This window comes from Sciurus carolinensis, chromosome 4 (genome assembly GCF_902686445.1).
Source record: "Sciurus carolinensis chromosome 4, mSciCar1.2, whole genome shotgun sequence".
In the NCBI taxonomy this organism is placed as follows: Eukaryota; Metazoa; Chordata; class Mammalia; order Rodentia; family Sciuridae; genus Sciurus; species Sciurus carolinensis.
In genome coordinates this window covers 167,475,087-167,499,258 of record NC_062216.1, presented here as the reverse complement: position 1 = coordinate 167,499,258, position 24,172 = coordinate 167,475,087, and the positions used below count along the sequence as shown (strand labels likewise).

Below are 24,172 nucleotides of genomic sequence, written 5' to 3'. Positions count from 1 at the left end.
TGAATGTGATGACTGGCACTGTAGCTGCCATCGTGGACGCTGAGAACAAAAGTCCCATCTTAGGAAAAGTGGAACTGTGAGCTGGAAGTCAGAGTCCCTGAGGCCTCAGCACAGGAGAAATACCGTGTGAACCCAGGGTTGCTGACCTTCAGACTTTTATGTAGGAGATCAATTTCTACCTAGTTTGACCCACTGGAATTCTGGGTCTCTGTCACTCACGCCCCAAACATGATCCTAATTTATATTCCCTGACAAATATGGGCTACCTTCTATACTGAGTGTTACCTGCTGTAACCTGCTGCTAGACTGGGAGCACCTCAAGGCAGGGACTCGGTGTCAGTGACTGCTAGGCACATTAGCAGTGGCTCAAAGAAGAGCTAGGGAAGGGGGTGTGTCGAGTGACTGATAAACCATGGGGCAGGGCCCTGGGAGCACCTCCACCAGGCACCAAGCACTTTGTCTGAGTTAGCCAGCCGAATCCCATGGAAACCACACCACAGAGAGGCTCAGCCACTGGCCCGGGATCACCAGCTGCCGAGTGACGGAGCTGGACCTGGAAGTCCACTCTGCCCATCCCAGCCCATCCATTCTCCACTAGGCCTTTTCTCTCTGCCATGCTCTGGATGTCCAACTGCCCTGAGTAGTCTCCTCCTGTGTTCCCTGCTGAGAAAGATGAGGGATATCTAAAGAAGGTGCATTATTCTTCTCACTACCAATTCTCCTAATATCGTTATTGTTCTTTTTCTTTTTCCCCTGGAGTCTTCTAGTCTACCTTCAACCAGTGAGAGAGTCTCTGCAGCCAAGGCGAATTTAGAAGAAAACTTGCAAACCCAGAATGCTATGAAAGGTATGTTAACTTCCACAAAGAGAAACGTCGACTTTTGACTTGGTTATTACCTCCTAAACCCTGGTTTCTTGGGTTCTTTTGGACATAATTTGCTTTACCCTTAGGGCTCTAGCACCAAGCAAAGTTCATGAGAGGACGTGGTTGTCTTTTTGGTTTGGTGAGCACTGATTAAGTTTCTCTTTTGTGGGCCCCGTGCTGGGGTCTGTGGGCAGAGAGCTGTTAGCGCTGGAAGAAAATGAGCCCAAGGCGTGGTTACTGCCCCTGCCCCTGCCCCCACCAGAGTCCCGCATTTATCCAGACGGAACCCATTGCACCTGTGTCTTAGGTCATCCAGGTGACTAAGTGAAATGAGAGAGCTCAATGCCATTGAAAGAAAAGGCATACCACCCAGGACCCCTGGGGGCAGCAGGGTGGTCAGGAGGCAGAAAGGAGCCAGAAAGGAGAAGGTGGGGGCCACAGCCGTTAGGGGGGGTTTCAGCTTAGGGTGGGCTACAGGCACTACTTCCAGGAGACTCAGGGGCAGAGACTGTCCTGGGTATCTAGCACCTGGCCCTGGGTTGATTTGGGGCAGGGGAAATATCGACCTGGCAGCTGAGAGTTAAAGGAGTTGGTTCAGCATGCGGCCTCTGATCACAGGAGAGATACCACATAGAATAGGAAAACTCAGGACAGGAGCGCAAACACCATCATTATTCTAAAAAATGGAAACTGCCTTTTTCTTGAGGGAAAAATGGAGGCTCAGAGATGTTAGTGTCTTAATGCTATTTCAATAAAGCTGTTAAAAATGAAGAAAGCTTGAGATCATCAAAAGGCATGACCCGGGTTCCATCTGGGACTTTGCAGATACATCCAAGTCATGAAGACCATGGTGGAGGGGGAGCTGCCAGGAGAAATGGCACAGTATTTGGGACAGCATGGAAACGAGGCTTTCTCTGACATGAACATGCAGAGCTGCGGGTTCCCTCGAAATCTGGCTTCTGCTGCAGCCCACAGGGGCTTTGTTTTTATTTGTTTGCTTTGTAGTACTGAGGGTCGCCCCAGGGACACTCTGCCACGGAGCTACATGCCCAGCTGTTCTTATTTTTTATTTTGAGGCAGGGTCTTGCTATGTTGCCCAGGTCGGCCTGGAACTTTCTATCCTCCTGCCTTAGCCTCCTGAGTAGCTGGAATTACAGGCAAGCACCACGGTGCCTGGTTAAATATTGTTGGTGTGGTAGTTTTATTTTTAATGCTCTGGGGATCAAGCCCAGGGCCCTGTGCATGGTAGGCAAGGACCCCACCCTGAGCCACACCCCCAGCCCCACAAATGTTTGACAAGTTGTCTTTTTGTTTTCACTCAGTTCTACTTGTTTCTACTTTGTGGCTGTACAGGGCCTTAGTGGCTTTGGCTAAAAACACATACTCTTGTCTTGGGCCTGCAGATGCCCTAGGGGTTCTAAAGCAGGACCAGCGCTTGGCACCTCTACCTTCATTTTATATCTGCTCTTTGCTGCCTCAAACTTTGGGTCAGATTCCTGCTCACTCTGCCCTAGACATGTTAGTCATTCAAGGAGAATCTAAGACTAGTCATCCTCCCCCTTCGAGGCTGAAGACACCAAGAGAAGAGTAACTAGGGTATCTGCAAGGTCTGTAGGTACATCATGATCAACAGATTGTCACCTGCCGGCTTTGACACTGTCAGAGCCCTAAACTTGAAGGCCTGACTACCTTCTCCTGCCTTCCCAGCTTGTTCTTTCTCTGGGTCGTTCTTTCCTGGGTTAACTTCGGATTCTAGGAACAGGTCTGATGACAAGAGTCAAAACTGCACCCAGGTAGCAGCCACTTCCTATGGTCAGTGTGGAGCCTCTGGGCGCCACAGGACCAGAGCACAGGTGAACCAAGACTGCTTGACCCCGAGTTCTTCTTGCCCCGCCCCCTCTGTTCTTCTGTGTAACTCCCAGGTCCTTGTTTGCTCCTCAAGGGCAGGGCTGAGGACTCTGTCCCCAGGATCCTCCCAAGTAAGCTGCACTGAATAAATCTCTTCCCTGATTTACTGCTGCACCAGGTTCACTGGGGACTCCCGGATTCCGGCCTCTGGCCTCGGACTCCATAACATGGCTGTAAGGAATAATACTGCTGGAAACATTCCAGTGCAAGTGTTTGTGTGGACGTCTGTTCTCCATTTCTTTTATGTAGGGGTAGAATTGCTGGGTCACGCGTTTGACATTTTGAGGAACTGCGGTGCTGGGGATTAAACCCAGGGCCTTGTGCTTGCGAGGCAAGCACTCTACCAACTGAGCTATCTCCCCAGCCCTATCCTGCACGTTTTAAAACACTTAGGAAAATAGTAAATCATATTTATTTTATGTGGCCAGTTATCCCATTTTCTGTTGCTTTTCGTTCCTGAAGACCCAGGTTTCCCTCCACTATCATTTTCCTCACACGGGAAAATAAAACTTCCGTTAGTATTTCATTTAAAATAGGCCTGCTTACAGCGGGTCCCTTAGTTTTCTTACATCTGAGAAAGTCTTCATTCCACCTTGGTTCTGGAAGATTTTTTCTGGATGGGGAATTAGGGGTTGGCAGTTCTTTTCCCTTAGCACTTAAAGTTGCTGGTCCTGGCTGGGGTGTTGCTTAGTGGTAGAGCGTGCTTGGCATGAGTGAGGCCCTGAGCTCATTCCCTACCTGCCCCCCAAAGATTGTTGGCCCACAACCTTCCAGACTCTGAGGTTTCTGATGAGAAATCCAGTCACATCAGCTGTTGTTCCCTTTTGGTTAATGTCCTTTTCTCTGCTGCCCTCAAGACCCTGCATGGTCTTTTAGCAGATTGATCATGATGTGTACAGGCGTGGGTTTCTTTGAGTTTAACTTCTTTGGGGGTTACTGAGTTTCTTCCTTCCTTCCCTCCTTCCTTCCCCTCCCCCTTCCCCTTCTCCTTCCCTCTCTTCCTGTTGCTGTTTAACATTTTTTCCCATTTTTCTTTCAGTACTGGAGATTGAACCCAGAGCCTTGTGCATGCTAGGCAAGTGCTCTGCCACTGAGCTACATCCCCAGTCCTCTGCCTAGCATTTTTAGACTTTAGTCCTCTCCTTCTTTATTCTATAACCATACAGTATCCTGTAGAGAGTTCTATCATGACACCTGAGTTAGTGTTACATCGATTATTTACATGTCTTCCCTCGCATCCCACTAAACTGGGAGGTCCTTGAAGATAGTCTATTTCTAGCACCTAGAAAGTGCCTGGTACATAGTAGGTATTCAGTAAATACTTGTTAGATGGATGGATAAAAGAATGAACAGCTATTAGATGAGTAAATGGATAAACACATGACCTGCAAGTGTATATCTGGCTGAAGCAAGTTAAATAAAATGGATTCATGGGGCTGGGGAGATAGCTCAGTCAGTAGAGTGCTTGCCTTATAAGCATAAGGCCCTGGGTTCGATCCCCAGCATCAAAAAAAAAAAAAAAAAAAAAATGGATTCACCACAGCTGCATCCATGAGTGTCTCATTAATGATCCATGTCACCCAGGCATTTCCTCTTTATGGGGAAGCTGAGACCTACTGTGTGCTTTTTCTCATCATAACTGGCAAGCTTCCCTGATCATTCTTTTGCATCACATTGACAGAACATCATCGTCCGACCCTGGTCTTGAGGAAAGCCACCCCACTCGTCAAGAGGATATCAGAAGCAAGACAAAATGCAAGTCTGCTTTCTAAAGAGGTGAGCACGTGACTGGAGATGTAACAGCAGAGGCGATTTAAAAGGGAATCAGAGATTGGCTAGACCATGTCAGGCTCTATGACCATGTCAGGGTGAGAACTGGGTAGTTCTGATTTTAATTCAGGTGTCTCATTCAGGAAACCTAAGGGCAATTTCTACATTGACGGAGCATTTTGTTTGGATTTCCTAGGGATTCAAACTACCTGCTGGAAACTCAGGAACCTGTGTGTAGTGGAAAGAGAGCACTTTTCCTGCTTTACAAAAAGGGACTGAGAGAGATCATGGTGTTCTTATGAGACTTACTGAGGGAGTGATGACGATTAATATTTAATGAACACTTATCACACGGCAGGCACTAGGCTAAGTCTTACAGGCACAGTGTATTTTATTTTACTGTGACAGTCTTCCGGGATAGTTAGTACTGCAATTTGTCAGTATGGAAAGGGATGCTGAGGGACAGTTACTAATGTGGCCAAGATCCCATTTAATCCTCACATAACCCTAATATTGTCTCCATTTTATAGATGAGGAAACTGAAACTCAGAAAAAGTAAATACTTTGCCCAAAGTGAAATAGCTAGGAAATGGTGGAGCCAAGACTTTTTTGTCATAAAGTCCAGCATTTTAACGAATGAATGAATGAATTTCTGCAGTGCTAGGGATCAAACCCAGGGCCTCACACATGCCAGGCAAGGCTCCACCATTAAGCCACACCCAAGCAGTGTACGGTGGGGTGGTTCATTGACACAATTGTGCGATCATCACCACTAATTTCAGAACGTTTTATCACCCAAAAAAGAAATCGCACACACGTCTTAGCAATCATTCCCTAGTCCTCTCCCCAGCCCCCAGAAGCCACCAATTCATTTTTGGTCTTGTGGATTTGCCTATTCCGGACATTTCATAGAAATGAAATCATATAATGGTGGCCTCTCGTGACTAGTGTCTTACCCTTTGGTTCATCTGTGTTGTAGTAGGTCGGTACTGCGTTTCTTCTTATGGCTGAACTATTTCACTGCACGAGCACGCCTCCTTTCGATTATTCATTTACCATTTGATGGCTATCTGGTTGTTTCCACTCTGTGGCTCTTCTGGATGGTGCTTCCTCTGTGAACATTCACGGAGGAGTTTTTGTGTGGACATGTATTCAGTCCTCTCTGTCGTGCACCTGGAAGGGGAGTTGCTGGGTCCTGTGATCACTCTGTGTCTAACTTTTTGAGCTGCATCTGTTTTCTGCAGTCCCACTAGGTGCGGCCATGCCGGGTTCTGCATGCTTATTCATTTCTTTGAGAGCAGCCATCTTGGCGAGAGTAAAGGAGAGTGAAGGGATCTCACTGACTTTTACTTCCCTAGTGGCTGATGATATAGAGCACCCTCTCATGTGCTTACCAGCCACTTGTATATCTTTTTTGGAGAAATGTGTATTCAAATCCGTTTCCTTTTTGGGGCACCGGGGACTGGGGATTCAACTCAGGGGCACTCAGCCACTGAACCACATCCCCAGCCCTATTTTGGATTTTTCATTTAGAGACAGGTCTCACTGAGTTACTTAGTACCTCGCAGTTGCTGAGGCTGCCTTTGACTTGCGATCCTCAGAATCTTGCAGTGGCTTCCATCACACATAGGGGGAAATAAAACAAAGAAAACCCTAACTCCACAGACCCCGCTCCTCTGCATCCGCATCCTCTGTTCTTAATTCAGTGCTTCTCTTGGGCCACATGGCTGCACGTGGCTCATGTCTGCTTCAGGGTCCTCTGCCTCCAATGTCCCAGGGATCCTCCCCCAGACCCTCTCCTCATCTCATTCCAACCTGCTAGGATCTGACCTCAGGCAGCCTTCCCTGACCACCCCCTGGAAAATGGTCATCTCCAGCCTCAGATCTTCACCCGTTTGACTGCCTTGCTGCTTATTCTTATTTATAAGTTATCTTTTCATTTGTTGGCTTAGCTCCTGCTTTTCTAGAATTGTCTTGTTCTCTGCAGAATCTCCAATGCCTAAAATGTCGTGCAAACACAGTAGTCGGTCAGTAAATATTTGCTAAATGAATTGTTAACATTTTGGAAAATATCTTTCCTATCCACTCTTTCTTTTTATCGATTTATTTAATATAATTATAATTATGTATAATATGATCCATCCTATTTTGCATCTCGATTTTTAAAATTTTACTATTATACCTGAAATCCTTTAGGTTATCAATTCTTCAGAAGCTTTTCTTTTCTAGTGCTGGTCATGGAACCCAGGGCCTCATGTGCCAGGCGGGTCCTCTGCCCCTAACCTATAGTCCAGTTCCATAAATATTTTAATAGTGGTCTGCTATTCCTTTGGGGAGAGATATCAGCATCTTCTCCTTAAACATTTAGCCTATTCTGAAATATTTGCTGTGTTTAGTGACTGTCTCTGCAGCAGAGATCTTAGTGCCTAAAGGTTTTTCTTTTTAAAAATATTTTTAGCTGTAGATGGACACTATACCTTTATTTTATTTTACTCTTATGCGGTACTGAGGATCAAACCCAGTGCCTCACAAATGCGAGGCCAGCACTCCACCACTGAGCCCCAGCCCCAGCCCTAGAGGTGTTTTCTTTACCTTGGTTATTTCCTTAGGCTGTGTCCTGAAACTGGAGTTATGGGATGGAAGGATGTGAGTGCCTTTACATTTCTTAATACATGCTGTAAAAATGGCCATATGCTTTATCTTTCCCTCTTTCTTTGCCCCTCAGTCTCACCCTGCCTGCAGAAACCCTGAGCTGGTTCCAAACCTCTTCAACGTCTACGGGAAGAGCCCCCTGATCGTCCACTTCCTCCACCACTACCTCACCCTGCGGCAGTGCGGCCAGGACGTGTTGATAGTGAGGAGGGAAAATACCACGGCCATTCCATATCCTTGTGACTATGGGGGGGTACTGATTGTTCCAGGCCCACTGCCTCTTCCAAGAAGCAGGGGTCTGCAAGGGGTACCCAGACTATTGCGCAGAGCCTGGCACAAAGCCGGTGCTGGCCAGGGGTAGCCACAGACAGGAACCTCAGGCTCAGGTCCTCTTTGTCCTGATTTCAGATGTGGAGCCGCCTCCTGAGCTGGCAGGGAGACCCCAAGCAAGCTGACTTTCCCTTTGCACAAAATCCATTTACTAGAATGAATGGACTGATAGTCCTTATTTTTAGAAGCATAGTTTAGGAAGCTCAATGTCTTAATCTACTCATTCCTAAACTAAGGATAGTTATACCAAACTAATAATGTCATGATTAAATGTCACATAGGCCATTTAGAATTGGTTCCAGAGACCAGGTCTCTTTGGACCAACAGACCTATGTGATTCCAAACAGAACCCATTTCTGATCCCCGTGGTAAACTATCAAGACAGAACCCCAACACATGCCACACCTCTTTTCTTGAGATCTGAGCTCTTTACCAAATCTTTAGGATAAATAGCAAAAGGGCCAGGAATTTGTTGGTGGCCTTGTGGGAGGGGTGTGTGTTAGATGAAACCTCCACACAGACACCAGAATTGCTGATCAGTATGGTTGGTTCTGAGTAGTTAACCGTCATCATTATTAATGTCATCTAGAGCAGGTATTACTATCCCTATTTTGCAGATTAGGAAACAGAGACAGAGAGGATGGCATTTCTTGTCTGAGGCTGGTGACAAGTGTAGCCGAGATTCCAGTCAATCAAGGGGTGGAGGGCTGGGGGTGTGGTTCCGAGGGAGAGTGCTTGAGTGTGCAGGACACCTTGGCTCCTGTCCCCAGCACTGCCCCCCCAAAAAAGAAGAAGGGATGGAGGAGGGCTGGGGATGAGACCCGGGTGGGGGCCAGAGGGTGTGTGGAGCAGAGAGAGACTCTTCGACTTGCAGCCGGGGTGCAGGGCGAGGCCTTGAGGAGGGCCTGAGCCCTTCCTGTTCACCATGTGAGCACATTTAGGATCCTAGATGGCCCAATAAGTGCTGCCTACCCGCTTCCTTCAGCAGGGCAGAGGGACTGTGCTTGAGGGGAGAGCCTCTTCCTTCGAGAGCAGTCCATGGCCACAAGTTGTCTGCTCAGATTCCAGCTGTCTTGTCCAGGACCCAGGGCCTTTCCCAGCTCTGTCCTCCTGGCTGCCCCGCCCCACGTACTAGGCTCAGCTCACTACAAATGCAAGAAGCAAGCACAGTCCAACAGCACGGGGTCTTCCTTGACCACGAAAGCACTGAGTCCACCCCGACGTATGCCGAGGTCACCAGCCTGACCCTGAGAAACATGAAGATACGGAAGGAAAAGCTCAGCCAGCTGATCGAGCTTCACGTGAAGGAATGGGATTATTTTGATAGCTACCTAAATGAACTGCAGGACAACTTCCTGAGGTATCGGAGGGTCTGCTGGGGCGCCACGGGTCCAGCCCTCGTCCATGGCAGGGCGGGCTAGCTCTCTCGCCAGCCTCAGCATGCTCGGCGCTCTTGTGCTGGAATGGAAACTCCTCAACCAGAGACCTGACCTTGACTTTAAAAAGTATTTTTCTTTATGGGACTGGGGATGTAGCTCAGTGGTAGCTTTCAGTACCAGTCTTTTCATATCTGCTGGCACCGAAGTTCATGACTGCACCCCACCCCACCCCAAGACAGGTTCCTGCCACGCGGCCCAGGCTGACCTCAGACTCCAGGGCTCAAGTGATCCTCTCGCCTCAGTGTTCCAAGCAGTCGGGACCACGGATGTGCAGCACCCTGTCTCTAGAGAGAATATAAAAAAAGGGCTTGGGGTGTGACTCAGTGGTTAAGAGTCCCTGGGTTCAGTACCGGGTAACACATACACACACACACACACACACAAAAGCCAGCTGGTGTGCTGTCAACTCAGCATTCCCATAGTGGACTCTGAGCTTATGTGAACACTCTACTGGACACCTCCTGTGGACAGCACAGCTAACCTTTATTGAAGGCTTTCTGTGTACCAGACACTGCGTTAAGCTTTTTTTTTTCAGGGGTTGCTGGGGATCAAACCCAGGACCTTGTGCTTGCAAGGCAAGCACTCTACCGACTGAGCTATCTCCCCAGCCCCTGTGTTAAACTTTTGAGCTATGGTAACACTAGGTTCTGGTATCGTCATGTTGAGCACATCAGCACAGAAAGGTTAAGTAATTTATTTAAGGTCACCCAGCATGTGGCAGAGCCCCAAATTGAATTCAGCTTGCCTTCAAAGCTCACTCACACTTCCACCTTCTCTCAGATCACTAATACCTCTCCTGTCTCTGTACTTTGAGTTTATGGTCCTTGAATACAGGGACACTTCTTATTCCTTTGTAGAGACCTGGAGTCTGGTATGGGTGACTGAGTCATTGCTGTGTGCTCAACTCTGTTCCAGTCAATGTTCTTGGCAGACTAATGAGCTTGTGAATATTTGCCCAAAGACCACACTGACTGTTTCTCCTTTTCCATAAGTGGTGTTATTATTTTCCCCCAGGGAGGTGAACAACATCGATAAAAAAGAAGCAGAGAAGAAAAAGGCCAACTCTGTCTTCCTCCCGCCCCCACCCAACTACTTCACTGAAGAATTGCCCCGAAGGAAATTCAGTGAGAGCATTGTCCAAGAAGACGCATTTCTCTTAAGGTTTGTTCAAACAAAAACTGTGGGGAAAGTGTAAGAATTCTTGGGAAGGAGCACATAAAAGTTCGCTCACTTTTCTGCTTTATTCACTTGAGATTTTTTTTTTTTAGTACTAGTAGTGATGGTAAATGATTTTGCACTTCCTCTGTCAAGCATTGGACTGTTTACTTTATGAACTGTTTTCTTTTCCTTTTTCCCTGCACTGGGGATGGAATTCAAGTGTGCTCTAGGACCCCGGCCTTTTTTTTTTTTTTTTTTTTTTTTTCAAAACAGGATCTCATTCAGTTGAGGCTGGCCTCAAACTTGTGATTCTCCTGCCTCAGCCTCCTGAATTGCTGGGATGACAGGTGTGTACTAACAAGCCTGGCTATGTACCTTGTGAATTGTATGGATTAGAGTTCTTTGGTAGCAAGTGCCAGGAAGCGGGCTCCAACTGGCTTACACAGCATATTCCACCCAAGGGTGCCACAGTGTCTTCAGACTCTTCCTCCCCTACTCTCTCCCCCTCCTTCCCTCCGTGTGCTGGCTTTTTAAAGCTGCCTCTATCAGGCACTAGGACCCTGGACAGCCCTAATCCTTCCTCTTTATAATGCCTGACCGACAGCGAAGAGAGCCATCCGGTCGGCCCCACAGGCCACGCTTTGCTGAGGTCCGATGGCCCTGCATGGGTTGTGGCCCTGCGCATGCTGTCGGGACCAACACCGTTTCAAAAGCAGTGCTATCACTAGCCAGGCCTGCTGCCCCTGTGGCCTCGAGGGCAGCACAGTCAGTGACATGGGGTAGAACTGGTGAGGGAAACAACACGACGTTTTGTTTACAGCTCCTCAAAATACTATCTGGTAGCATCTCCCCCGTTTTATGGAATAGGACATTGAGGTACAGAGAGGCCAGGGAAACCTTCAGGGAGGACTGCTAAGCCAGGCACCGAGGATACAAAGACATAAATGGGTTCAAGTCCTTGGCCTCAAGGGCTCCCATGGGAGAAGGGGACCCGCAGCTCTGAATGGAGAGGAAGCCGCGCAAGCCCCGCCCTCTGCAGAGTGGGCCGCGCAGGGCTTTGCTGGTGGGGAAGGAGGCTGGCCCTGGGGCACTGGAGAGCTGGCCCTTGGTTCTGGCTGGTGGAGGGAGTGGAGGGGCTGCAGGAGTCACAGGCCACACCCTCTGGAGTCCCACTGTCCCAGAGCCATGGGCAGCCTCCCAAGAGTTTTAAGAGGAGCAGCAGTCAGATTAACGTCTTATTTTTGGCAAGTAAATATGTGCAGGTGGTTTTTAAAAATCAAGCAAGAAAGAGTCTGGAGAGTAGAGACTTTCCCAACTGTGAAGACGAACGCTTCGCTCGCCGTTAGGAGCTCTGCTCAACACCTGACGTGTCCTAGAAGGACAACATCACCTGGTTCTCCTCCTCGTTTTTCCCATATGCCACGGTTCCAACCCCAGGCACCTCAACAACTGTTTTATAAACGACCTGACTTCGCCCAGCAGCAAGCAATGCAGCAGCTTACCTTCGATGGAAAACGAATGAGAAAAGCTGTAAACCGAAAAACCATAGACTACTATCCATCTGTAATTAAGTATTTAGAGAATAGAATACGGCAAAGAGACCAGAGAGATATGAGGGCAATTCAGCCTGATGCAGGTTATTATGATGATCTGGTTCCACCTATAGGAATGTTGAATGCAGTATGAATGCAGTAACAACAAAGTTTGTTTGGACATCAACAAATAAGTAGAGTGTCCAGTATTTGTTGTCAGGTGGACTCCAGAAGGAAGACGGTTGGTTACTGGAGCTTCTAGTGGAGAGTTCACCTTGTGGAATGGACTCACTTTCAATTTTGAAACAATATTACAGGCTCACGATAGCCCAGTGAGGGTCATGACTTGGTCACATAAAGACATGTGGACGTTGACAGCAGACCACGGAGGATATGTGAAATATTGGCAGTCGAACATGAACAACGTCAAGATGTTCCAGGCACATAAGGAGGCGATTAGAGAGGCCAGGTTTATACACAAGATACCATTTTCTGTAGTCCCTATTGTTCCTACACTTAGTCCTTGTAGTCCCTAACTGTATTCTGGGTGCAGAGATGCATGGGCTCTCTCAGATTCTGGGAAACTTTCTGCACCCTATAAACACAGTATTTTTCCATACATTCACCATTTTGCTGGCACCTTTCTGAAGTAGTGTTGTCCTGGTAGCAGCCTTTGCAATATGTTAGAGATGTATTGTCTGCTGCATTTTGCACTGGTTTTCTCTTTTCATTTATGGTTAATAATGTGTATACGTTATTCCTTTTTATTATCTACTGTGTAAGACAAGACTATTTCATTCCAAATAAAGAATTCAGTCTTTAATCATAAAAAAAAAAAAAAAAACAAGCAATACTGTTCAGCCTCAGAGGCTGACAACAGCCCCGCCCCTTCCCCCGCCCCCTCCCCACCTATAATTTCTACTCCCTTGGTTGTTTTTCTGGAATTTTCCTGTTATCCTAAATAACATGCCCACACGTGTATTTCATGGTTTCCTTTTTCATTTTACACACTGCCTGTTGATAATGTCTTTTGGATTGCTAAAAGCTATCAAAAACTAAGCAAGGTCATTTTCCATATTCCCAATTGTTTCCTATATTCCATAAATTTCTTCTTTGTTTTGGTCAGTCAGGCCGTCGTCTCTGTCAGGTTCCTGACCTCCTCCTCCAAGCTGGCCTGCACTGCAGGTGAGCGCTCAGCTGACCTCTTGGGGCCTTTCTCTTCATCACCTGTCACTTCCCTTTGTCACTTGGACCTGACTGTTTCCAGGTCACATGTTTGTCCTGTTTCACTCCCTCCAGCTGCTGAAGCATCCCTAGTAGCTCCTGAAGAAAAAGTATCTGGGAAATGTTTCAAGTCTCTCGCGTCCAATATGTGTTTTTTCTTGATTACTAACTGAAAAATATTTTGCTGGGAATAAAATTCTACAAGTCTACTCACCACAGAATTTTGACTTTCCTTCCCGCCTCCTACTTGTGCTATTGAGAAGTCTGGTCATTCTGATTCCTGTGGCTTTGTATGTCACCTCCCCACTCCCAGAGGGAGCTTTTAGGATGTCTTCTTTATCCCTAGCATGGCGAGGTTTCACAGTGACGTGACCTGGCATGAACCTTTCTTCTTACGTTTTACTGGGATCTGGGGAGCCCTATCATTCTGGAAGGTCATGTCCTTCAAGTCTGTGAATGTTTCTTTTATTATTTCTTTGATAGTTTCCTTCCCTTCATTTTCCTTGTTCTGTTTTTTTGGAACTTGTAGGACTCATGGAATGGGTTCTGAAGTACTTCACTTTTAATTTTTGGAAAAGCTTGGAGATTGGTGTTAATTTGTCTTTGGTAGAATTCACCAGTGAAGCCTTACGATCCTGGACTTTTCTTTTTTGGAAGGTTTTTGTTAGCATTTCAATCCTCTTTCTTATAACTCTATGCAGAATTTCCTTTTTTTCTTGAGTCACTTTTGGTAGTTTGTATGCTTCTTAGTTGTTAGCACAAAAAGACCAGGCAGGATGCAAACCTCACAAATCATCTTAGCTGTTTATTCAGGAATGAAGCTTCACACAGGAATAGGGGGTGCAGGGATGAAATGGTGACAGTGGACCCACTTTCCTGATGGAAAATGAGCCACTGAACAAAGAAATGGACTGGGTATACACAGGTTATTTTGAGGGGTGGACTTAGTGAACATATCAGTGTTCTTGGGGACTAAGGAATTTGGGGTCAGTGAATGTGTCAGTTTGAGGGCTTAAGGTTTTGACCTTCTGGGTCGAGGGTCTGCAGATCTATCTTTGAAGGGGATCAATGTCCTCTAGGGATTGTCACTCTAGGGGTGATAAAACACTTCTTCCCTGTCTGCATTCGGCACCTGGAAAACCTTTGTTTGGGAGAAGAAGGCTGTCCGTGCAGGGCCTTCTTTTTCCCTCCCTGTCCCCAGGTCACATGGTCTTGGAGGTTTTCCATTTTCCATATATAATATAGGTGATTTTCCATTTCATGTGAGTTCATTTATTAACACTCATATTCTCTTATAAACTCATTTATTTCTATAAGGTCAGAGTACTGTTCCCCTTTTTATTTTTGAATTTTCTTATTCCTTCTCCTCCTTTTCCTCCTTTTTATAGTCAGTTGAACCCAAGGTTTGCTAATTCTGTTGGTCTTTGAAAATAACTAACATTTTGCTTCATTGAGCCTGTTTTTTCCATTCTCGGCTCCCCTTCTTGGCACTACTTTCTCAGCTCCTTCCTTCTGGAAACTTTGGGTTTGGTGCGCTCTTCTTTTCTGGGTCCTTGAATGAAGTTACTGGTTTGAAATCTCCCTCCTGCACAAAACGGAGCTATGCATTTCCCTCTGAGCACTGGTTCTGCTGTATCCCATAAGTTTTGGTGTGTTGTGTTGTTTTCATCTCCAAATACTTTTAAATTCATCTTGTGATTTCTCTTTTGAGTTGAAATAGGGGCAAGCCTCAAGGGAAGAGCAGTGCTTTCCTCAACTCCTGAAGGAAGATCTTCAGGGTTGCCATGGGACCAGCCCCTATCCCATAGCCCAGCACGTAACATTCCAAAGAGTCACGTCGGGAGGTGCGGAGTGACGGAGAGCAGCGTCAGAAAGCAGTCCAGGTTTTCAGCTGCACCAGCTCCGTGTCACCACCAACAGGGTGCAGGACCCAGGCACCGGCTGTGACTGGTGCAGCTTTTCCATCCCTGCAGAAAGACCCCTCCTGCCCTTTTGCAGTCCATCTCTGTCACTGCCTCCTTTTCAAGGACCTTCCCCAGAGATACTAGGTAACATCACCACTTCACTTCAGTGGCCAGCTGTCCATCATGTGGTGATAGCTGCAAGGAGGCTGGGAAAAGTAGAGTTTTTTGTTTTGTTTTTGTTTGCTTGTTTATTTAGTTTTTTAAAAACTCTGGACCTATTGCCATCTCAAACAAAAACCCTTGTTTGCAAACAAGAAGAAAAGAGGGAGAGTGAGCGGGTGCACATCTATGATCCCAGGTACTTGGGAGGCCCCGGCAGGAGGATGACAAATTCAAGGCCAGCCTGGGCAACTTGGCAAGACTCTGTCTCAAAATAAAGATTAAAAAGGGCTGGGGATGTGGCTCAGTGGTCGAGCACCTCTGGATTCAAACTCTAGTACTGCAAACCAGAAGAGAAAGAGAGGGGAGCGTGGGCAGCCGGGGTGACTGTCTCCTCACTGGTAGGTGGTGTCATGCTGTCCGTTTTAGAGATGAAGAAATCAAAATTTAACAGGGTTGAAAATTTTGCTTAGGAAATCTTCTAGTCCTGAACCTTCCAATTTAAGTTTTCCTCTGGATTGAACAAAGACCACAAGTTTTCCCTTATTAGAGCAGATTAGCTTGAGTCTAGGAATCTTACAGGATTGGCAGTGGATCTTTAAGAACAGACTTTCTATCATCCGTTTTAGAGTCTCAGAAACATAGAAAAGTCAACTCAGTCTAATTTGCCAATATTATTGCTCTTCCCTCAAACTTGACTACCCTTCAGCCATTTCTTTACCTGACCTTACAGCCCAGCTGAGCCACCCCCTCCTCCAGGAAGTTTTCTGACTGCCCTGCTGGTGGCCCATGATGTGCCCTGTGCTTTCCTGATCACATGTCAGAGAAATGGTCCACTCTAGTCATGGATTTGCTTGTCCATCTCTTCTGGGTTTGTCCTCCAGGTCAGGACCCTCTTCCTGGATGACCCTGTCTCTCCAAGGCCTAGCCCAGGGCTGGTACTCCTCAAAGCAGATCAATGGGGCATTGGGTGTTGTGTTCAGATCAGCTTCCGTTCCTTTCTTTTGCCACCATCATTTCCAGATCTGCAAACTTCTCCCACCTACCAAGATTCCGCAAATTCCTTGGAGAAATCACACTGAATTTCTGAACCATTTTTAATGATGTCTTGTTTCCCCACAGGAGGGAAAATGAGGAGAGGGAAAGAGAAGAGAAGCTGAAGGTTAACAGCTCTCCTCTCCTATTTTCAATCGCTGAGGACCTGTATCCCGCAGAAGCAGGAATTCCCTACAATGTCCGTGGCGTTTCTGCTTACAGGTGGGTTGGAACACGAGGAAAAAGACTGAGAAATAGAAAGCCCCCTTCCCTCCATGGGGGAGGCTCCATTGTAGTTTTTCCTAGGCCGAGAGAAAAGCAGAAGGGGGCATTTTGTGCAGGGGTCACTGCGTTTATTCACATACTCACTTCCACTCATTATTTTTGATAAAATATTGCATACAACAGTATCCCATCCAGTGAAACAGGCTGGGGCCGTGGCTCAAGTGGTGGAGCGCTTGCTGAGCCCCGTGAACCCGGGCTCAACCTCCACACCACGGAAACAAACAGAAACCACGCTGTGTCATAACAGCTCCTTCATCCGCGGCCTGCCCGGTGCTGAGCCTTAGGCCAAGCACCGTTCAGACTCTCCTGGGGGGTGAGCCTCTCAGGAGGTGGGTACGTTTCCGGCATCTCACACGGCACAAACCCAGGGTGAGAGAAGTCTCACCACGGACACGGGTCCTAAAGAGGGCTTCAGACCCCCTCCCTGCTCCCAGGGGCCGCAGCCGGAAGGACGAGGACTGAGGTGCTGCTGGACGGCGGGGATGGAGGGAGGCAGGTGCGGCGGTGTCGCTGCCCTGAGTCTAGAAAGATGGGCAGGTGTCTGCCAGGCTGAAGGAGGGGGCAGAGGAAGGGGGCTGGCAGCTCAGCAGGCAGCAGCAGGAGCAGGGACCTGTGGGAGGAGCCGCCAGGAGAGCCGGAAGCCCCGGGGCTGCTCCTGGACCAGCCCTGAGGGTTTCCACGAGCACATCATTTCCTGGGGCCTCTGAAAAGTAGTAAGCGGTGGGGGGGCGGGGGGGCCCTCATGTGGTCAGATTTGGCATCAGGGATTGAACCCAGGGGCGTGTAACCACTGGGCCACCTCCCAGGCCTTTTCATTATTATTATTTTAACTTTTGAGATAGGGTCTTGCTAAGTGGTTTAAGGCCTCTCTAACTTGCTGAGGCTGGCTTTGAACTCAAGATGGTCCCATCTCAGCTTCCTGAGTCTCTGGGACAGATCTGGCTTTTTGAAAGTCCTGGAGATAATAGTAGAATGAGACAGACATTATTACCCTATATACATGCATGAAAAAATTTTTTTGAATATTTATCACTGTCCAAAAAAAGATAATGAAAAAATTTTCAATACCACATATTACTTTACTAAGATTACTCTAAAATGTACACATTTTTCCTGTTCCCAAATGAAATTGATGTGTACTTACTAAGAATAACATAAAACAAAATACAAAATTAAAAAAAGAAAGAAAAAGAAAGTCCTGAAGCTAGTTGGGCATGGTGGTACACACCTATAATCCCAGCCCCTCAGGAGGCCGAAGCAGGAGGATTGCTAGCCTCAGCAATTTAGCAAAGCCCTAAGCAACTTAGCAAGACCTAGTCTCAAAAAATTTAAAAAACTGGGGATGTGACCTAGTGGTTCAGTGCTCTTAGGTTCAACCCCTGGGACTCTCCCTACCCCCAAAAAAAGGGTCCTGAAGGCAGAAGGGAGTTCATATGTATGTTTTGGGAACTTTTGAAGTCGCCCACAAATATCTACCTTCACTGGATACCTGGTCTGTGTCTCTCAATCAGGAATCCTCAGGCTTTCTTGCTCTGGTGTCCCTCGGTCCCTAATAATACATTAATTATTAAGAGTGTATACATGTATTTCTGTACTGATATACTGTGTGTACTATAGGACATACAGAAAGATAGAAATTTAAAAGAATGATATAAAAATAGACAAGGAAAAGTTTCAGTTTCTTCCCCAACAACTCAATGGCTCCACTTTGTGATGGGGTGGCTACTGTGCCTGAGCCCCAGGTAGAACAGGCAGGTAAACGGCTCCTTATTGATTCCCCCACAGGAAAAGGTGAAGGATCTGAGGCTTCGACTCCCTGCTCCACCCTCTGTTAGCCCTGTGACTTGAGGACAGTTTTGTACGTTTTTCATTTGGACTTGTTTCCTGTGGATGGTTGTTAGGTGTGAAAAATCTAACCTGTATGCAATAATAAGATCATATTGTTGTTTTCATTTTTGTAGTCTTTTCAAAACTTCTTACATCCCTTATTCCAGGAATCCTTGGGCATGTGCTCCGGTTGAGAGCCCAACCCAGGGCTTTGTGGTTCTCTGGGTCCAGGAACTGCTGGCTTTTCCTCCCAGGGCACAGCTTGCTCCCAGTCCACTGCTGGGCTCAGAATGGTGACGCACCGGAAGACGCACAAACTCATCTACAGGGACCAGCCCCTCCAGGCTCCCAGGGCTTGGCATTTAGACGGGGCACAGCATGGGTCCAAAAATGTCCCTCTAGATGCCTGTCAGTCACTAAGGACTGGTGACCCAGACCTTTTGTGGGAAGTGAAACAAGCACATCTGCTGTTTATGATGAATACTAGAAGGCAAACTGAAGGAAAATGACCTTCGCCCTGTGTTGGGCACATTCCATAGGTTGAGCTGCTTGCACAGAAGGGACCTGTGAGGTCCGTCTGTCTTCTCCGCGGTTCAGGGAGTCTGGGGCTTGTGTGTAAAAATTTAAAAATTTTTAAATTTTTGTTTTTACTTTACTTAAAGTAATACATATTCATCCTCTAAGAGGTAGCTTCGGGATCAAACCACCTGGATTTGTTTTGGTTTTGTTTTCTGTTTTGGTTCTGGGATGGAGCCCAGGGATGCTCTACCACTGAGCTACGGCTCTATCCCTGTATATTTTTGCATTGAGACAGGGCTGAGGCTGGCCTCAGCCTTGAGGCTCTCAGGCCTCTGCTTCCTGAGTCACTGGGATTACAGGTGTGCACCACCACACCCAGCTCATGGTATAGGTTTTCATCTCTGCTCCACCCTGACCTGCTAGCTGTGAGACCCTGAGCAATAGCTAACCTCTCTGAGTCTCAGTTTCTTCATTTGTAAAATGAGGATGATAGTGGTATGGATATGGTAAGGTTGCTATGAGGATGAAATTGCTCAAATATTTATAAATCACTTAGAACAGCACCTGATGCAAAGTAAGAATAGAAGTGCTCTTAAATTACCAAGTTAATGCTTCTGTAAGGTGCATCACGAGAAAGCCTGCCTCCTGCTGACCGCCTTTCCCCATTTCCCTGCTACGGCAAGTTTCATGTTCTCCGTGTAACTAAGCACCGTGCAGTTCTGGCTACTTCTTGATTTTTCAGATGCACAGTGGGCTGACCCTATAATTTGGTTGGCTCATTAATCAGCATGATGATACAATCAAACTATTGTCAGCTGAGCCATGGAGGTTGTGGTCATTTTTCTTTCCTTGCAAAATTTCTGCTCTCCTTGGAACTAAGTCTATCTGCCTATCTATTTGTTTTTCTCTCCTTTTTTTGGTACCAGGAATTGAACCCAGGGGAGCCACATGCCCAGCCCTTTCTACATTTTATTTAGAGACAGTGTCACTGAGTTGCTTAGGGCCTCGCTAAATTGCAAAGGCTGGGCTTGAACTGGCGATCCTCCTGCCTCAGCCTCCTAAGTCACTGGGATTATAGGCGTGCACCACCGTGCCAGCTGTCATCTGCCTTCTTTGATTTGCCTATTTTCTTATTTGCTTCGTTTGATTTTGCCTTTTGCTTATGTACTGATCACAGTTCACCTCCTGTGCATGGGCTGACTCCACAGCCTTCTTGCCCGCTTCACCCTAGGTTGTCAGTTTCTAGGTTGTTTACATGACCTTGATCATACTGACTTTTTAATCCATTTGTTTGTCTTTATGTTCCTCTGCAGAGAGGCAGAAGTCTTCAAGAAGTCAAAAGTGGTGCAGAAAAATGAGCTCTCGTTCCTCAGCCTCTCCCCTTATAGCTCAGGGGACTCGAGCCTGACAACGGAGCGAACCATTTCCAGTGAAGGCCGCTAGATTCCATCTATACAGGAGTGAAACGGAGAAAAAGTACTGCGACTTGGGACACGTCAGTCATTCCCAGTCCACTTGGACAAAGAATATTATTAAAGTTCACTCCTGCTGTGGGCCAGTCAGATTTAAATGGCAGTTAGTCCACTCCTTCCTTTAGGCATATATTTACTAAAGCTTTCATTCACATATGTATTAATAATAGTGTGATACAATGGGTACTCATGTGTGTTAATCAGAGTAACCTGGGGAGACAACTCCCACTGCTGAGTGCTCCCGAGCCCTTCGCAGACACTCCATCTACCCTCCTGGAGCAGTCTGAGGTAGGTGCTGTCGCCCCTCCCCACTCCCAGGAGGAACCGGGGCTTGCAGGGGTTGCGGCCGGCCTTCGCTAGGTGCTGTCCTGTGCCCTCCGCACACTAGGCCTTGCAAATAAGGCCGAGGAAGAGAAGCACAGTCTCTGACCACAGGGTGCTGTTGATCCCGAGGAGGGCGAGGGATGTGAACATCAATAACTACATTAATGCTTTCAGAGACAAAAATAAAAATGAAATAGGGTGGGAGGCCAGAAAATAGTGGAGAAGTGCTGGGCAGAGATGGTGACCAAATTCTATTGTTATACTGTGTGCACATTCAAATATGGAACAATAAATCCCATCACCATGTACAACTACAATGCACCCATAAAAATGTGTGGGAAAAAACAAAAACTCCTGTCTAAGAAATGGGATTCCAGGGGCTGGGGTTTTGGTTCGTGGTAGAGCACTTGCCTAGCACGTGTGAGGCACTGGGTTTGATTCTCAGCACCGCATGTAAATAAATGAATAAAATAAAGGTCCATTAACATCTACAAACATTTTTTAAAAGAAATGGGGCTCAAAAGGGGAGGGAGGGATCACAGAGAGATCTAGAGAAACTTGGTTCTGAGGGAAATGTCCCATCACCACGAAGGCTCTTGGCCTCATACATCCCCCGTACTTTAAGGGCTTTCTCACTTATAAGTTATACTTCAGTGATAGTACACACACACACACACACACACACACACACACACACGTATTTCCCAACTCTGTCCATTGAAATGACCTAGAAATAAAGACTGAACCAGCTGCAGTGACCCAGCCTCTGATCTTGAAAAACTATCCACACTTAAAGGATCCAAGGAAAAAAAAAAAAAAAAAGGATCCAAGGATCCTGGCAGAAATGAGTGTTCCCAAGTCCAGGGCAGGAGAATGATGGGGTGACATGGAACATCTCCCCGTACCAGTCAACAAGACAGCTGCTGACAAAGTCCTGTCAGAAATGTACAGAAGCCCATTTAAAGAGGGTCCCGTTTGCTGGATGATGACCATTTGGGCACTAACACTAATAAATGATAATAATTGCCATAGATTGAAGTACATCAAACATGTTTTCACAAAGTTTATGTTGTTACTTTAAAGAAACTAATCGATCACCATTGAAGAACCCTAGGGAACCAAATCATTATTTTGAAAACTGGTAAATCCAGGGAATGAGTGAGCATTTATCATGCTAGTGCCACATAAACCATGTCACCAGATGACCAGATAGAAGGCAAGGGGAAGTTTCTCTTTAGAGACATTACAGTTAATAAATTAAGGAAGAATGATAGAATTAAAATATCACCATTTTGTAAGCTCGTGGGTTAATGGATCTAGGCTGACCATTAATGGCCCCAAAAGATAAGCAGCTGCTAAATGCCTCTGGATGGCAGACCTCAGGACCACCTATAAAGTAATCAGACCTGATCTGATCTGGACTCCAGATCCAGCAGGAAGTATGGAGGACAGACGCACACAACTGCAAAATCCAGGATAGAGAAAACTCCAGGGGAGGTTATTCCCTTCTTTTTTAGCAAATAAGTTTTTAATAGATTAAAAGAGATTTAAGGGCTGTGGATGTTGCTCAGTGTAGAGCACTTGCTTTAGCATGCATGAGGCCCTGGGTTCAATCCCCAGTGTAAAATAATAATAATAATAATATTTAAAAGACAATCAGGCATGGTGGGACCCACCCCTCTAATCTTAGCTGCCCCTATGATATCAGTGACTTTGGAGCCAGAGACAAGAGGATTGCAAGTTCAAGGTCAGCCTGAACAATTTAGGGAGACCTTGTCTCAAAAAATAAAAAGGACTGAGAATATTGCTCAGGGGCACTGGGTTCAATCCCTAGTACCACTAAATAAATAAATAAACAAACATCAGTCCATTGCAATTTATGGTCATTATCTAGATCCTGGTTGGAAAAAAAACTTTTGAAAATACATGGCATTTCTGAGACAATTTGATATTAAAAAATATTAATTTTTAAGTGTGATAATGGTATTCTTGTAATGTATAAAGCTGCTCCCCCGCCCATCAGGTACAATTATTTTCCCCGCCTCCCAACCACTTGTCAATCTGTGAACATCCTAGCTAGCTATTGGTTCATCGGTCAGCTTGCAAGTATCCTTCTCCCATATTGGTCCCCTGTTAGCCCGGCAGAATTCAACTGTTTTACTGTAGCTCCCCTGTCATCTTTTTTCCTTTCTTCTGTCTGTCCTACTCACTTTTCTCTATCCTCCTGGCTTTCCACTCTCTCTAGCGCACACCCTTTCTTTTCCTTTCTCTTTTCCTCTCATTTTCTCTCTTACCCTGCAGGGAGACACTGTTTGCTTAATAAATTCCCTTATGTGATTTCCCGTGTCCGGCGTGGTTTCGTGGGATTTCCTTACAATTCTGATTATGTTTTTTAAAAGAGTTCTTATCTTTTAGAGATACAAACTGAGATATTTACAGAGGAAATGATATGATGGGATTTGCATCCAGATAATATGGGAAGGAGAGAACAGAGGTAGACCGGGTATGTTCTCTTACTCTTGTATATATTTGAAATGATCCATAGTTTTTTAAGTGAAAGGCATTTACTAGGGAGACTTCCATGCCTGCATTAGGCCTTATTTCATTATTCCGTTGCCTTTTCACTACAGCCTAGAGTGAGGTGCAATTTTCTCTGTTCTCAGCCTGAGGCCCTCTGTGGCTGAAGCCGCCTGGCTTTGACTTTCAGTGTCCTCTTAGCACTCTCCTGCCCTCTCTGCGGCCCCTCCCACCCATTCTCCACACAGCAGCCCAAACACTTTGATTCTCATGACAACTCAACTCAACTCAACTCAACTCTTCAAGTGGCTGGAGGGCTGGGGTGGGAGAGCTGAGCATACCGGAGGCCCTGGGCTCAGGTACAGTAAGGCAAGAAGAGAAGAATCATGCAGACAGCTGAGGTTGTTGTCACTGGCTTGGGGGCCTTTCCCATGCGCACTGACAGCACATTGCCATGAACACAAAATAAAATCACACGTGAATACACAGGGTCCCTGTTCAGCTTGGTTCAGAGCACGGACCCTGGAGCCAGACCCTGCGCCCAGGATGAGTCACTCTGCACCTCAGTTCCACCAAGTGTAAAGGGGAAGTAAAAATAGTCCCCACCTATAGTGTCCTGGGGAGGAGTGGGTCACTCAGGTGTGCAGAGCTGTGCCGACACCTGGCATGCTCTCTGTGTTAGCTATTATCATGGTCACCAGGTGTGTGGCGCCAGGACTGAGCCGTGCCAGTAACAGATCAAACACATTTGTGTCGGATTTAATTGAGGAACAATACTTTCACAGACTGCACTGCTTTTAGCAGTGGCAGTTCACCAAATACTGTGTGTCACTTCAGAGTCATAAGCAGGACAATCACAAGTTCTCTTCTTCCAATCTTAATGACTGATAAAACACTCAAGTCACACATCACACTTTACACACACACACACACACACACACACACACACTCACACACACATACACAACGCAGAGGGTTAAGGCACCAAAGGAGTTCTGGAGGCTGAGCTGAGGCAAAGGCAGAGAGCCCTTCCGGTACAGTCACTGCAGGTGGTCAGAGTTGCTAACAGCAAGACTTGTTCTAGGCCTGAGTCCTGTCAGCTTGGAGAGTCAGACTGACACTCCGGTTGGGAGTGGGTGGTGTGTGGTCAGCATGGGCATGAGAAACCCTCTGTGACGAGGCCAGAAGGGACAGAACCAGAGGTTTGTCGCTATGGTGACTTGACAGAGCAAGGCCAGTGATGAGTCATCAG

The 24,172-nt window shown here is 46.6% G+C and overlaps 1 protein-coding gene and 1 pseudogene across 7 annotated transcripts in view; both read left to right on the top strand.

Moving 5' to 3' along the window:
* Fam227a (family with sequence similarity 227 member A) overlaps window positions 1-20,779 on the top strand; it is a 76,995-nt gene extending 56,216 nt beyond the window's left edge. For 6 of the 7 annotated variants that reach the window (XM_047551357.1, XM_047551356.1, XM_047551355.1 and 3 more), the window contains 7 exons: window positions 760-847; window positions 4,455-4,549; window positions 7,269-7,426; window positions 8,733-8,885; window positions 9,979-10,125; window positions 16,064-16,198; window positions 19,921-20,779. In XM_047551357.1, the coding sequence (XP_047407313.1) occupies window positions 760-847; window positions 4,455-4,549; window positions 7,269-7,426; window positions 8,733-8,885; window positions 9,979-10,125; window positions 16,064-16,198; window positions 19,921-20,050 (906 nt within the window). In that variant the 3' untranslated portion in view covers window positions 20,051-20,779. Of the gene's footprint in view, window positions 1-759; window positions 848-4,454; window positions 4,550-7,268; window positions 7,427-8,732; window positions 8,886-9,978; window positions 10,126-16,063; window positions 16,199-18,046; window positions 18,201-19,920 lie in introns of those variants that run through there. The other variant, XM_047551354.1, reaches the window with a different exon arrangement.
* LOC124982199 (pre-mRNA 3' end processing protein WDR33-like) lies at window positions 11,377-12,480 on the top strand (annotated as a pseudogene).
* Window positions 20,780-24,172: the final 3,393 nt, after the last annotated feature.